We start from the raw sequence: 14160 nt of genomic DNA, 5'->3' as shown, positions 1-14160 counted from the left end.
AAAGGTAAATTCTTGTGTTAAGAAGTGAACTTTTTAACCCTAGAAAACCGGCTTAAAGTCCACCCATTAATGTCTAAAGATATGTATACCTCGTGTGATGGAGACGTACCGCATGGACAAAAAATAAGGTCAATTTATAGTATATAAGTGAATGCAAACCTCACCTTACAAACCGATTTTGTGGAATTGAGTTAGACTTAAAGTCTACTTCTTAGTATCTTGTTTAACTTTAAACATTTCTTTAACTCATTGATATGTTTTAATAGCTTAAATACATCTATTGATTTTTTTTAAAAAGAAAAAAAAACTACAGAAAAACTGAAAACCATCATGCCATGCATTATTAATTTTTGGTCTCCTAGTTATCATCTTAATGATACAAAATCATATAAATGTAAAAATTACTTTTACAAAATTTTAAGTATAACATAGTATGTTTCTATTTTTATTTATTTTACTTACAATAAATATTATATTCAACTGTCCAAAAATAGCCACATAAATTAACAAATATGGGATAAAAGAATAGTACAAATATTACAATTTTAACTTGATAAAAACTAATATGATAAATGTCAATTATTGAATCTCATCATAAATTATTAAGTTTATCTAAATGTACGTCTTACAATATTAATAGTTTCTTCTTGATCATTTAAGTTGTAAATATTATTTGTTAATTATTATATTAAAAATCTCACATTACCAACTAAATATAATCGCACTTATTATGATAATATTAAAATCTTTCAGTATCTATCTTATTAAAGTTTATTGTGATGATGATACTTCCCCTGCTAAACTCTTATTATAAAATCATAATTTGTAAATAAGATGCAAATTTGATTTAGAGATACACTCACCTACTAAGAATTACGATTGCGTTATCCATATTTAATATTTGATTCTTTCCCTGTATAAAAACTAACTCAATAGTATACACGAATACATATACATTGCTTGCATAGAAAATAATATTCCGTTCAACGCCAAAACTGAATATTCAGGGCACCGAGATGACCAAAACTTTAATATCAACCCTCATGTGCATTACACTTCAATTCAACACTGAGACTGAAAATATTTAATGCATCCGAAGATTACCGAAATTGAATATCATCCCTGTTAAGTGTCACAAGTACATTTACTTAAACTAACCTGAACTTCACTTCATATGACGAAAATATTTATGGCATCAAAATATCACAAGAATTTATTATCATCCTTCCCAATGGCATTTAACCACAAAAGAGGGGCAAAAGGGCTGTATATATCAGTCATCAGGAAAACCAAGGAAATTGTTTATATGCTGGGCCACCGGTGTAGCATCACCTGGAGAGTAAGGAGAGAGAGAACTTAAATCCATATCAGCTATAGTTTGTTGTAGTGTTTGAGGACTGGCACAATACAGATGTTTTCTATCAGCAAGTTCTTCGGCTAGTTCACTTTGATGATTATCCATCAAATCTTCATTTACGACCACGATTAAAGGTTTGCCAAGCCGCAATGTCTCAAATATGCTACCGGACCCTGCATAAATTCGTAGTTACAGTAAGTTACCAAGCCCCAAACAATAAAACAGAAAAATAGAGATTACCTAACCCTTGACTTGACAATAACACAGCAGAGGTTACTTAAAGTTTCCACTTATTATGCATTGTTGTCCTTTTTCTCATGTGAATGATGTTCTCCCAGCTTAATCACAATACAACAACAAATTTAAGTGTTTTGTTTGATGAAAGGAATAGCATTGCTAGTAATGGAATAAACATCAGTGCCAACATCTCAAAATATCCATTTTAAATAAGATACAACAAAATGACTCCCGATACTCGTCAAATCCATTATAAATCTTGTGACTAATGAAGGATATACTGATATTGAATACTGTTAGGAAGCTAAAAGTATATAAGAGGAGTAAGGACCGAACGGTATATACCGAACGGTGGATATGAATGGAGGAATAGAAGAGGAGAACCGAAGCCGAGTGAAAATGTTGAAGTAATATCCAAACGATAATGTGTTAACACCGAATGGTGTTGCATTGGAGGAGAGAGCTAATGACCGAACGGCTCAATAGCGGGGAAGTTTGTTAGTTGTTCGTAGAGAGAGAGAAAGTATAAATAATTACATAATAGGGGAAGAGGGATTATCATATATTTTCTTTTGGGTATAGACTAGGCATAATTGCCCGTGGAGGAAGATAGGCTTCCTTGGGGGAGATTACACTTGTAATTTTCTATACTTTACAGAATCAATATTTCATACATACATACTGTCAATTCGGTTGTTGGAGTGTTTGAGTGAGAAGAGAGCATATATTTAGGTTACTCGTATAAAGTAACCTAACAAATCCTGTACAGCTGATGTGGGCAGCAATAAAGCAAATGAATGATTATTCTTTGCTTCTTTAAACCAATGTTACAGTAACACCCCGCTTAAATTCAGAGTAGTTAGAGTAATTTACCAAGCCTCAAACAATAAAAACTAATAGTTTTATAAACCAAGTTTGTGCTTGAAACAGAACATAAATTGGGGAAATCTAACATCAAATGGGCCCAAGGAATCAAGTAGGTCAGCCACTATTAATTAAGATGATGAGAATTGAGATCCAAGTGAATCAGGAAAGGATCCATTAATAATGGACTGGTGCTAGTAATCAATAAGAACATGTCATAGAAAATAACTGATTACGTGTTAGAAGTTTTGAATTAAAAACAGCATATCGGTTATTCAATAAAAAATCATTAGGAGTATATATTTGGTAGAAGGGTGGGTATAAAGGTAAGTGTACTTAAAGACTACTCTACAATAACCAGTCTATTGCCATAATGTTCATCATGTCTGGCTGGGAAGGACACATACCTACAAATAGAAATTCATGAACATAAAGACTTGCAACAAAACATCTAGAAATAAACATTTCTTCATGCTTTCGGAGTTTAAGTGCTTGGTGGAAGCATCTTCTAGACAACTTGTAAAAGGAGTTCTCATATTTGTAAATCTTTCATGTGTGAAGTTAATCTCTTATAACAAGGTGTGCTTTTATTTGATATCCAATCGGTTTAGAATGAAACTGTTAGGTTCTTAGGTAGAGGAACCCAAAAAAACTACTGTAAAACACCAAAGCTCACCGAAAAGATCCTCCTATTGGTACCCAAAGTTGGACGGTGGTATGCAATAAAAATTCCTCCTATTGCTGATTTGATCCCTATATTCTGAATTGATATCTATCAACTTCTTAGTTTCAAATGAAAGAGGTTCTCAAACATTAACCAAACACCATTCGCACAAAAACATTCGTCCTGAAAGCTGATTAATAATAGCAGAATATAGAATTAGGTACCAAGACAAAGTACATGATAACCTGCCAATATAGACATAAGAATACACAAAAAATCATGCAATAGACAAGTCTTAGCCAACATACCTGCGTGGCTGATGACAAGAGAAGCTGATCTGAGATGAGCTGCAATACTGGATGAAAAAGTGAAGTAGTCTACAGCCAAAGAAGCATCTTCTTCAGACTACAAATATAAAAGAAAAGGTTAATAACAAGAACGAAACACTTAGTAAAACGAGACTATAAAAAAGAGAAATAATAAAGTCTACAAATTGTTATCCCTCTCCATCTTTTGAATTAGTTAAACTTTGTTGCATACAGTTACTAGATGTCAGTTTGCTTAAGTTGAGTTTGTTACACATATCCACACATATTTATCTGATAACCAAATGATATGTAAACCTTTCTTTCAAGCAAGCTTGCAATGTTGGTTCAACAAATGAAGTGAGAATTTCACATCCCCTATCAGCACAAATTGATTTATAATTTAATTATTACAAAAGAAATTCTCAACCAAAAAATATCAAATGAGAAAACAGAGGGAAAGAAATTATAAAGGGGAAAGTACCTTTGTGGGAAGATATGATCCTCGACCCATTTGAATAAAAAGGTGGGTGTATCCTTTCGCAAACAAGGCTTGTTTAACGATGTTAGAATCCACAGCTCTCACAAGAGCATCAAAACAGGTTGTCCCAACAGTCACAAAAACCACTCTATTTTTCTCATCACCAGCTTCATCGTTCCCCATTTAGCTACACCCACTTGTTTCAATTCAATTATAGTCCTCCCTCCGTTGTGCTGACATCAGAAGCAACTAGCCTTAAAGAGAATTTATTATATCATTAAACAAAATATGCCAATGAACAAAAACTATCCAGTTTAAACTGAGAAACTACCCTTCTGAACATTGTGCAAGAAATTGAAGTTAGAGATAAGCAATGGATTTGCTTTTATTCTAGGTTGAGTAGTCTTCTGGGTTGGAAAACTGGGCTTAGGTCTTGCTAAATTTAACATTTTATATCAAAATATATTTAAACTATAAATATTAATTATTAATATTAATAATTCTCCAATTTTTTTAAAAGTATTATTATTTACTAATTTAATATTTCATATTAAAGTTAATTTTATATTGACATTAACTATAAATTGTTGAAATAATTTGTCTTGATTACTTGTTTAGATAGGCTAAGTAGTATGTCCTTGATAGGGGAATAAAAGTATATGTGAGGAAAAATAAAGGCGGGAAGGAGAGAGTGTCTGTTAAAAATTAGGAGGGAGTTTATGTTAGAAGTTAGTTAGAGGGAAAGGGGAGTATAAATAAGAATTAGTGATAAAGGGCGGGGGGTATGAGATTAGTAATTGTTGTTGACTGGAACATTAGTCCAGTGGAGGGAGATCGGGCTTCCTTAAGAGGGATTACTATACAATTGTATTCTTGGTTCATTGAATAAGAGAAGTATATTCAGAGAAGTATAATCTGTTGGTGTGGTTTATTTGCTTTCTTGACTTCTTGATTTAAGAAGTCCAACAGTCCTAGAAAGCTAGTTTGGTTATTAGTATTAATTACCTAGATATTGTCTTTTCTTGTACAACACTCTTGGTATTACTTAAGATTAAAAAAGAGAGAAAATATATTATGGAGGGCTTACAAGATTCATTCACACAGTCCAGATTCATTACACAGAAATGCAGTTTGACAATAAATCACTTCCACACAGCAATAACATATATTAGACTAAATATTAAGCACGCATCACATCACCAAATTCTGCAATTTATGTCATAACACATACAGTATCAATTTTAGTAACTGTCCCTAACAGTACTGAAACAATTTAGCAACATATGCAGCAGTTTCACGCAGCCAAGGGTTTCATACAAGATGAACATCCAATAACACCGTTAGAGGCACATAGCATTCCCTCCCATTCACTTATTTTCAGACATACAATACCCTGCCCTCACGTTAATTCCCGTTTTAATCCCAGTACTCATGCTCAACTTAAACACTTGTTCCTTTTTACTCTTTACAGCTATATATACTTATTGAGAGTGTCTAACAGTATTGAATTTCAAACCTGAACCACTTTACCATTCGAACATATATTTAGACCAACCTAGACACATACAGAATCAGTAACTTATGCACACAATTAATCAATTCTGGAAATTTACAAAACATCGCAGTTCATATTAAACACAACAATTCATCACTCAAAGGTCTGAACATACAGTTTTCCACTCGTGTTTATAAAATTACCGTCCGATTATACAAACCCTTTCCAAGCATTCATTCATCACCATGATTCACAGCTTCAAACAACAAAATACCCATTATCTCTCTACCCTTGAACATACATGGTTTTTCCCCTTTTTTCCAGATAAAGACAATGTTCATGTATGAAGATAGCACCGTAGTTATCAGCCCAAAAAAAGTTTCCATTGACTTAGGATTATTCTTCACTATCTAACGGCATACATAATATCAGTGCATAAATCCAGGATCTCATTCAATCCTACTTCAAATTATTATAATTCATCATGCATTTTACAAAATAGATTTTTAGTACAGATCACATATTCAACCAATTAGTGATGCTATTTACATGTATATATCTCTTCACCTATACAACTCATACTCAGACCAGATAAACACAAAAAAATACCATGGTTCCGCAATCATCAAACAATATCATAATTCATCCAACATTCACAGGTATTACAGAGTATATTTCACGCAGAGCATCATTCAATTATCATTCTAACAGAGTCTAAATTTTCCCTTCAAAGCTAAATCATCATAGAATCATAATTTACCGTTTTAACTTCATTCTAACACATGAAGATTCATGTTATCCTTGACCGAATCAGAACAGATATCCATAATCAATTTGTATAACTTATATCTAGATTAACTCAATCACTAACGTCCAGACAGTCCATTCAAAGTGCACCCAGTTCAGATAACTAACTCCTAACTTCATAATGCGCATGCATTCACCAACTTCATAAAACATGAACTCATAATCCTTATTTTACTATCTCAGATTTCATAGGTGAAACAGAGCATCTAACACATTCTTTCCAAAACCCAAATACCACTCACATACCAATTAATATACTGAACGGAATCAAATCATCAGCACCCTATTTTCATTTCCACCCAACATACAATTATATCCTTCCCACATCACATTATACCCGAAGGAACATCAACAGGGAAAATGCATATCATACCACATACAAGCAATCAATCAAAACCAAAATAGCTTCCCATACCTGGAATTGGTTCTTCCTCACAGCAACCCGCACTTCTACCGAGCTTACAGCACGCGCCTCTCTCTCGGAATCTCTCTCTCACTCTTAAGTTTCTAGAGATGCTTGCTTTGGTGCCTCTACCATTCCCACTCTGGCCCTTTTTATAATCTTCCTCTATCCCCCACCATAAAACCTCTGAACCCTACCATTAACCTTACCAACCTCGGATTCCCTCTTCTCCATAACTCATCTTGAAACCGCACCTCCTTCCTCTTAAATTCACTATTTCCGTTTCTCTCCCGGAGCATTAATTGCTTCCCAACGCCGTTCTCTCTCACGCCGGTACTCCCCTAATCCTAGGTTTTACAAATCGAAAAAAGAAAAAGTAGAAAGAGAAGAGAGGAGTAGTATCGGAAGAAGAAGAGAAGAGAAGAAAGATTGAGCCTCAATGCTCTCGACCCTGTCTATCCTCGTTAGCTTATGTATGTTGTTTACCTAGTTTATTTATTTTTAATATTTAAATTAATTTGTGATCTTATGATTTTGAAACAAATTGAGAATAAATGCATACGATTCCGACGTGGAAGTGAGAATTCAGATATCAATATCCGATACATATGTTTAATATTATACATAAAACTTTATTTATGTTATTGTTTTAATTATTTTATTAATTTTAAAATTATTTATGATTTTGTATTAGTCTATAATGAAATTACATATGATTTTGTTTTCTGAATTTATTAAAATTAATATAAGTAATTTAGAATAAAAAAATCAGTTACCTATCGAAATTCGATTATATATATATATATATATATATATATATATATATATATATATATATATATATATATATATATATATATATATATATATTTTGGATTTCCATATCCGAGAATGAAAATTTCTCGCCTATCTTATTTAGTAACTATTTTATTTAGTATCAGTGCTTGTTATTCAGCTAACCATACATTTTTTATGAGGAAAAACTGAGTTACCTATTTGAATACTCAATTATTACAAGTAAGGATTAGCATTTATTTAAAAAATTGAAGATGGAACAATATATAATATATTAGATTTCCATAATATATTTGACAGCCATTCATTTATTTATATAATTTTTAGTTATTTTATATATTATTTTATTATTTTATAATTATATTTAAGTATATGTATAATTTTTATGAATTTATAATATAATTAGATAATATGTAATTTTTAAAAATAATTGTTACGAATTTTTCATAATTTTGCATGTTGTTTTATGAATATTATTTAAGTAGGTTTGTTTTATATAAAAATTGAATAAAACTAGTTAACTTTATTTTTATAATTATTATTTGTTGTTAATATAAAAAATGCATTTTAAATATTTAATTTTTATAAGTTTTAGATATAAAAATTGTTATGAAAATTTTTAATAATATTTTACATAGTTTTAAGTTTATTTAACTTGGTGTTTGATTTAAGTTAGATTATATTGTTCATAAATTTATAATTGTATAATTATTGTATTAGTTTTTGATTTTATAATATAATTATAAATTTATTGTTTTATTTTTTTTATTTTTTATAGGTGATTATAATTTAAATGGACGAATATCATTATGAGATGGATTCTGAAATAAATTGTACCATGCTATCAGGATTTTCATCATTTATAAATGAGGTTGCTGAGGAAGATCTGACGAATAATTTCACAACAAATGAAATTTTTTCTTCTCGTGAAAACTTAATTAAATGGGTAAAAGGGATTGCATATGATCTAGGATTTGTTCTGGTGACTATAAGATCCGATAAAGCTACCGGTCAACCTGGGAGGAAGACGTTTATGTTGCTAGGATGTGAAAGAGGCGGAAAATATAGAAAATACAAACCCGACCAACCTAGTGCATATGGCACCCGAAAATGTGAGTGTCATTTCCAGTTAAGGGGCAAACCATCTGATAATGGCGATGGGTGGGTATTACAAGTGATATGTGGATACCATAACCACGATTTAGCAAAAACTTTAGTGGGGCATCCTTATGCTGGTAGGTTAAATCCTACTGAACAAGCAGTACTTGTTGATATGACTAAAACCCAAGTAACACCAACAAATATTTTGTTGACTCCGAAACAAAATAATGAGCATAATGTAACTACAATAAAACAAGTTTACACAGCAAGGTATACATATAAACGCTCATTGAGAGGGTCGAGAACTGAGCTGCAACAATTGAGGATGACGTTGGATCGGGATAATTACATATATTGGAGTAGATGTGCAGAGGATTCTGAAGTTGTTAGTGACCTCTTTTGGACACATCCTGATGCAATTAAGTTATTGAATGCATTTAATGTTGTTTTGTTAATGGATTCAACTTACAAAACAAATAAATATTGGTTGCCATTGTTAGAGATTGTTGGTATGACATATACTAGGTTAACCTACTCAGTCGCATTTGCATTCTTATCAAGTGAGAGTCAAAATAATTTCACTTGGGCTCTTCAAAAGCTTAGAGGTTTATTTTTGACATCTGATATCGGTCCACAAGTCATTATCAGCGATAGAGACTTGTCTTTGATGAATTCCATCGACAATGTCTTTCCTTAGTCATATCAGTTGTTATGTCGCTTCCATATTTCAAAAAAATGTCAAAGCGAAGTGCAAAATGTTACTTGATTGTAAGGAAGCATGGGATGTCATAATGGAAGAATGGGAGAACATCATGGATTGTGAAGATGAATCTATGTTTGGGGACTGTGTGAATCACTTTGAATACACTTGTCGTTCATGCCCTTTATTATTTGAATATGTGAATAATACTTGGATTATTCCATACAATACTTACTTTGTGAAGGCATGGACAAACAAAGTTATGCATTTAGGGAATACAACAACGAATAGGTATGTTTTAATATTATATTAGTTTACACTGTATTTGAATATTTGATAATATTGTTGATTTATTTTTGTTAGGGTTGAGTCTACTCATTGGAACTTAAAGAAAGTATTGGGAAACAGTATGGGAGATCTTTGTTCTTGTTGGGATGCCATTCATAATGTAATAGTGTTGCAACATAATAAGATCAAAGTGTCGTTCGAAATTAGTCTGAATCTTATGAGTGAAGCTTATAAAGGCATAAAATACAAAAAACTTGTTGGACGTGTATCCAGATATGCTTTAGGACTAATAACTAAAGAATTAGAACGAGCAAATCTTATAGGTCTCGATACGGGAAGATGTGGATGCATACTTAGACGGACGTACGGTGTCCCCTATGCTTGTGAATTAGCACGTTATGCCCCTGGTATGATTCCCTTGGGTGAATTTCATGTGATGTGGACAAGATTGTCTATTTCAGATATTGTATCGAATGAATCACAGCCAGAGTTATCCATACAACATGAGCTGACTATGGTTGAAGAAAAATTTAAGGAGGTTGAGATTAGAGGTAAAGTGACAATTAAACAAAAGTTACTTGACATTGTTTGTCCTGCAATGACATCTATGATACCTCCATTGCATAAAGTTAAGACGAAGGGTGCACAAAAGAAAAAACTTCAGAGAACAGAGGTCTACAAAGCGTGATCCCTCATATTTTGAGCATGTAGACACATTTCAGTCAACAATTGAATCTTCGTCTGCAAAACTATAAAAGCTAATTCAATTTGAAGTAGATCGTCTTCCACGAACATGCCTGTCACGAACATTCCTGGCAGCTATCCTGGTCGGTGAGTACTCTTCAACGGCTGCGTCAGCTAAATCCAGTAGCTCTCGTGCATGAGTGTATCCTATTGTCCCCTCGGGAATTTCCCTACAAGAGAGCATTTGTTGTAACCTTTTACCAAATGTCCTCACTACACCCTGCATTATAACGATGACACATAATTATATAAACAATCCCAACAAAATTATATAATATAAATAATGTAGGTAAACATACCAGCAAACCAGACTGTGAAGCCGATCTACGACGCTGCGGTACTTCATCAGGAATGTCACGTCGGAGTCTGAGAGCAAGACTCGGTCGGTCGTCATCAGCAGCACGAATAATGTAAGGATGAGATATGATCCTAAACCAACGAAGGTAACCATCAACACAATCAGATGGGAATCTGCTGACGGACACACCCGTAACAACGTGATCACGATAGTGCAACCACACATCATCGGTCGCCAGTATGTCCGCATCTGCAACAACGGGTGGGTCTCGAGGGATGGACTGTCGAAATCCAAACTGCCTCAAAACACGCTCAGGCAAATGTCGACACAATGTCTCACCAATCCTGATCCATCCCGAGAACATACAAACGCTGTAAAAAGGACGACTCTCTCGATGTGACTAATAAGGGTACCAGATGACTGAATCATATGTAAGCGCATCCAAGTGTACCTTGACCTCTAAGAGGGTGGAACCCTGCCTCGGTGACTCCCACTTTGCAGCACGAGGTTTGTCTTCCATGTACGAAGACACCATACGCCTTCTTCCCAATGTAGGGAAGTGCTCATATATCCAACTCTACAAAACAAAAAATTATACATTATTTCATAATCGACATCGAAAAATTTCAATCAAATCAAATTGTAAACTAAATTTCTACCTGTAACAGAGTCAAATAACCTGCCATCTGTCTGGTCGAAGCCAAGCTGGCATCTCCTAGCTGGTCATACAGGTATGCTAGTGCAGGAACGGCCCAAGCATATCGACCACATGTGTGTACGTCTCTAAAGAGCAAAAGATAAGACACGCGAATGGATGTGGCAGTCTTATCAGCAAATATATTGCATCCAACTAGATGCAACAAGTATGCCCAGGCAGCGTACTCCCACTGCTGTTGTTCACAGTGCTCAACGTAGATGTCTCGAAGCCAGCTCAATCTGACTTTCACACCGTGAGCTGCAGTTAACTCAGCACCAGCTCTCCCGCCATCCACGCCTAAAAGCTCCACAATGACGTGTCTACTGTCTTCAAAATCTACTTCCTCTAGATGACAGAACTGCCCTAAAACTGGGAGGTGCAGCAACAATGACACATCATCTAAAGTCAAAGTCATCTCACCCACGGGGAGATGGAAACTGCTAGTCTCGAAATGAAATCTCTCTACAAATGCCAACAGTAGACCCCTATCGACATAGTCATATGATATGCCCACCAAAGACATTAGACCATAACCATTAACGATGTCTTTAATGCCCTCGTGGCAGGATCCTAATCTGTTTAACTTCTTCCCATGGGAGATCAACTTGATCTCCTCCCGTTCCTAAACAATAATATTTAGTATAAAATTATTTCAACTAAACAATATTCATTAAAATTAAAGTTTTCCACTTACCCGACCCTCCCATATCGCATAAGCAACATAGTGAATGTAATGTGTCAATACTGAAGCGTTTAATGGACCTCCAGGAAATCCACCTTCAGCAACATCCTCATGATCCTCAACTGCATCCTCGTGAAACCTCACATCTCCATGGTCCTCAACATGAATTTCAGACTCAACTGCTCCACGTCTTCTACGAGCAGAAGTTGTAGGTCTCCGCCTCTCACCCTGTGACGAACTTTCTCCGCGATGTGAAGAGGAACCTCCTCGAGTACGAGCCATGTCTATTCTAAATTTCTTTATTAACAATAATATTATAATAATTAAAAAAAAATTCACTAGTAAAAAATATTAAATTATTCAAAATAATTTATTTCAAATAAAATCAATTTAACTAATTCATTATAAAATTAAATAATATATTATTACAAACAAAATAACTTAAATCTCTAACAAAATTATAAATATTTCAAATAATTACAAAAAGTAACTAAAACATTTTTAACTAACTGTAAAAATCTAATATTTCACAAAAAAAAATAACAACAAATCTTCTAACTATAAAAAAAATTAATTCAAATCTTGATGTAAATAAAACATTAATTCAATTAAAACAATTTTATTAAAATTAAAATCAAATAACTATAAATTCAAAAATTATAACAGAAAGTTTAAAATAATTAGAACAGAACATTTAAAAAAATTAAAACAGGAATTTTGAAGTTATTATAACAAAATATTTAAAATAATTAAAACAGAAAATATAAAATAATTCAAAAAAATAATATAAAATAAATAAAACAGATAAATTAAAATATTTAAATTTATTTAATTAAAAATAAAAAAAAATAATTCGAATCTTTATATAAATAAATAATTCATTCAATTATAAAAATTTTATTCAAATAAAAATCAAATAACTATAAATTAAAAAAAAAATAAAATAGAAATTTGAAAATTAAAATAACAAAATATTTAAAATAATTATAACACAAAATATAAAATAATTAGAACAAAAAATTTAAAAAATTAAAACGAAAAATTAAAATAATTAAAATTATTTTATTAAAAGAAATAAAAGTATTTCTTTATATTAATAAATAATTATTTCAAATATAACAATAAATTTAAAAATTAAAACAGAAAATTTAAAATAATTATAACATAACATTTAAAAAAATTAAAAGACAAAATTAATAATTATTATAACAGAACATCTAAAATAATAACATTTCAAATAACTCAACCAAACACAACAAAATAAAAACTGAATATTAAATTAAAACATAATATAAACAAAATAAAAAAAAGCAACATAAAATCGGGTATGGAGAGTCGAAAGGGGCTGAGTCGGATCTCCATAACCGATTTAGCATTCATCGGATCTGGACATCCGATGAAGGCTGTATCGGTTATGGAGATCCGATTCAGCTCCTCTGGACTCTCCATACCTGATTCAACCAGATCTGCACAAGAAATCTACCAGCATAAAAAACAACACAAACCAACCTCCGTTGGGTGCTCAAAGGGACCGTGGGTGGGTATTTCTCTGCACTGGACATCCGATGAAGGTTGTATCGGTTATGGAGATCTGATTCAGCCCCTGTGGACTCTCCATACCTGATTCAACCAGATCTGCACAAGAAATCTACCAGCATAAAAAACAACACAAACCAACCTCCGTTGGGTGCTCAAAGAGACCGTGGGTGGGTATTTCTCTGCACTGGTCGGCGTTGGATGAGCTCCTCTATCTCTCTGGCCTTCGCGTGACGACCAACGGACGACCTCTGTGCGAGAATGGACGACCTCTGTCTACGACAATGGACAACCTGTGTGTGTGCGACAATGTAAGAGGAAATTGCTGGGTGCTACTGGAAAGCTTCCGATTTGAAGGAAAAGCAGTGTGCTGGGTGCTATTGGAAAGAGGAAACGTAGAGTGCTGTGTGGCGGTATGGAGAAATGAAATGCGAAGATTGAGAATGAGATGAGAGAGAGAAAAGCGTGGGAATAATATCTCTGCCAGAATCTTTGACCATTTTAATTTTTTCTTTTAAAATATTAAATCCTCTTAATTATGGGTATTAATTATGGGTAATGTAGGTATTTTAAAAAAATTTGGATGTGCAGGATGAAACACTTGGAGGTGCAGGATGAAACACTCTTAGCTTATGGGCTTCGTGTCCAGCCCAAAATAACCGAAACAACATAAAAAAAGGGTGTTGCTCCCTCCACCACCACCCTA

General features: G+C 33.1%; 4 protein-coding genes across 7 annotated transcripts; 2 read left to right on the top strand and 2 right to left on the bottom strand.

The window, feature by feature from the left end:
- Positions 1-996: 996 nt before the first annotated feature.
- Positions 997-7089, bottom strand: LOC108347595 (uncharacterized). 3 transcript variants are annotated; one of them, XM_017586945.2, is made up of 4 exons: positions 6626-7089; positions 3912-4141; positions 3431-3527; positions 997-1530 (listed from the first exon to the last, which is right to left on the bottom strand). In XM_017586945.2, the coding sequence occupies exons 2-4, from the start codon at positions 4089-4091 to the stop codon at positions 1274-1276; spliced, it is 534 nt and encodes a 177-aa protein (XP_017442434.1). In that variant the 5' UTR covers positions 4092-4141; positions 6626-7089; the 3' UTR covers positions 997-1273. The 3 variants fall into 3 exon arrangements, with proteins under 3 accessions (XP_017442434.1, XP_052724631.1, XP_017442433.1); XM_052868671.1 differs by having other exon boundaries at positions 3912-4157; positions 6626-7077; XM_017586944.2 differs by having other exon boundaries at positions 3912-4162; positions 6626-7076.
- A 1133-nt stretch (positions 7090-8222) lies between these two features.
- LOC108346698 (protein FAR1-RELATED SEQUENCE 5-like) lies at positions 8223-9206 on the top strand. The gene has a single exon (XM_017585756.1). The coding sequence runs from the start codon at positions 8223-8225 to the stop codon at positions 9204-9206; it is 984 nt and encodes a 327-aa protein (XP_017441245.1).
- Positions 9207-9264: 58 nt separating this feature from the next.
- On the top strand, positions 9265-10185 carry LOC108346699 (uncharacterized). Its single transcript, XM_017585758.2, has 2 exons — positions 9265-9500; positions 9573-10185. The coding sequence occupies exons 1-2, from the start codon at positions 9265-9267 to the stop codon at positions 10183-10185; spliced, it is 849 nt and encodes a 282-aa protein (XP_017441247.1).
- LOC108347257 (uncharacterized) lies at positions 10098-11877 on the bottom strand. Of its 2 annotated transcripts, none has more exons than XM_052868819.1 (3): positions 11199-11877; positions 10541-11116; positions 10098-10461 (listed from the first exon to the last, which is right to left on the bottom strand). In XM_052868819.1, the coding sequence occupies exons 2-3, from the start codon at positions 10901-10903 to the stop codon at positions 10261-10263; spliced, it is 564 nt and encodes a 187-aa protein (XP_052724779.1). In that variant the 5' UTR covers positions 10904-11116; positions 11199-11877; the 3' UTR covers positions 10098-10260. Both variants share the same exon structure in this region; 1 of them encodes a protein (XP_052724779.1).
- Positions 11878-14160: the final 2283 nt, after the last annotated feature.

Source organism: Vigna angularis, chromosome 9, assembly GCF_016808095.1.
Source record: "Vigna angularis cultivar LongXiaoDou No.4 chromosome 9, ASM1680809v1, whole genome shotgun sequence".
Lineage (NCBI taxonomy): Eukaryota > Viridiplantae > Streptophyta > Magnoliopsida > Fabales > Fabaceae > Vigna > Vigna angularis.
The sequence above is the reverse complement of the archived record's forward strand: the minus strand, read 5'-3'. Positions and strand labels throughout refer to the sequence as shown.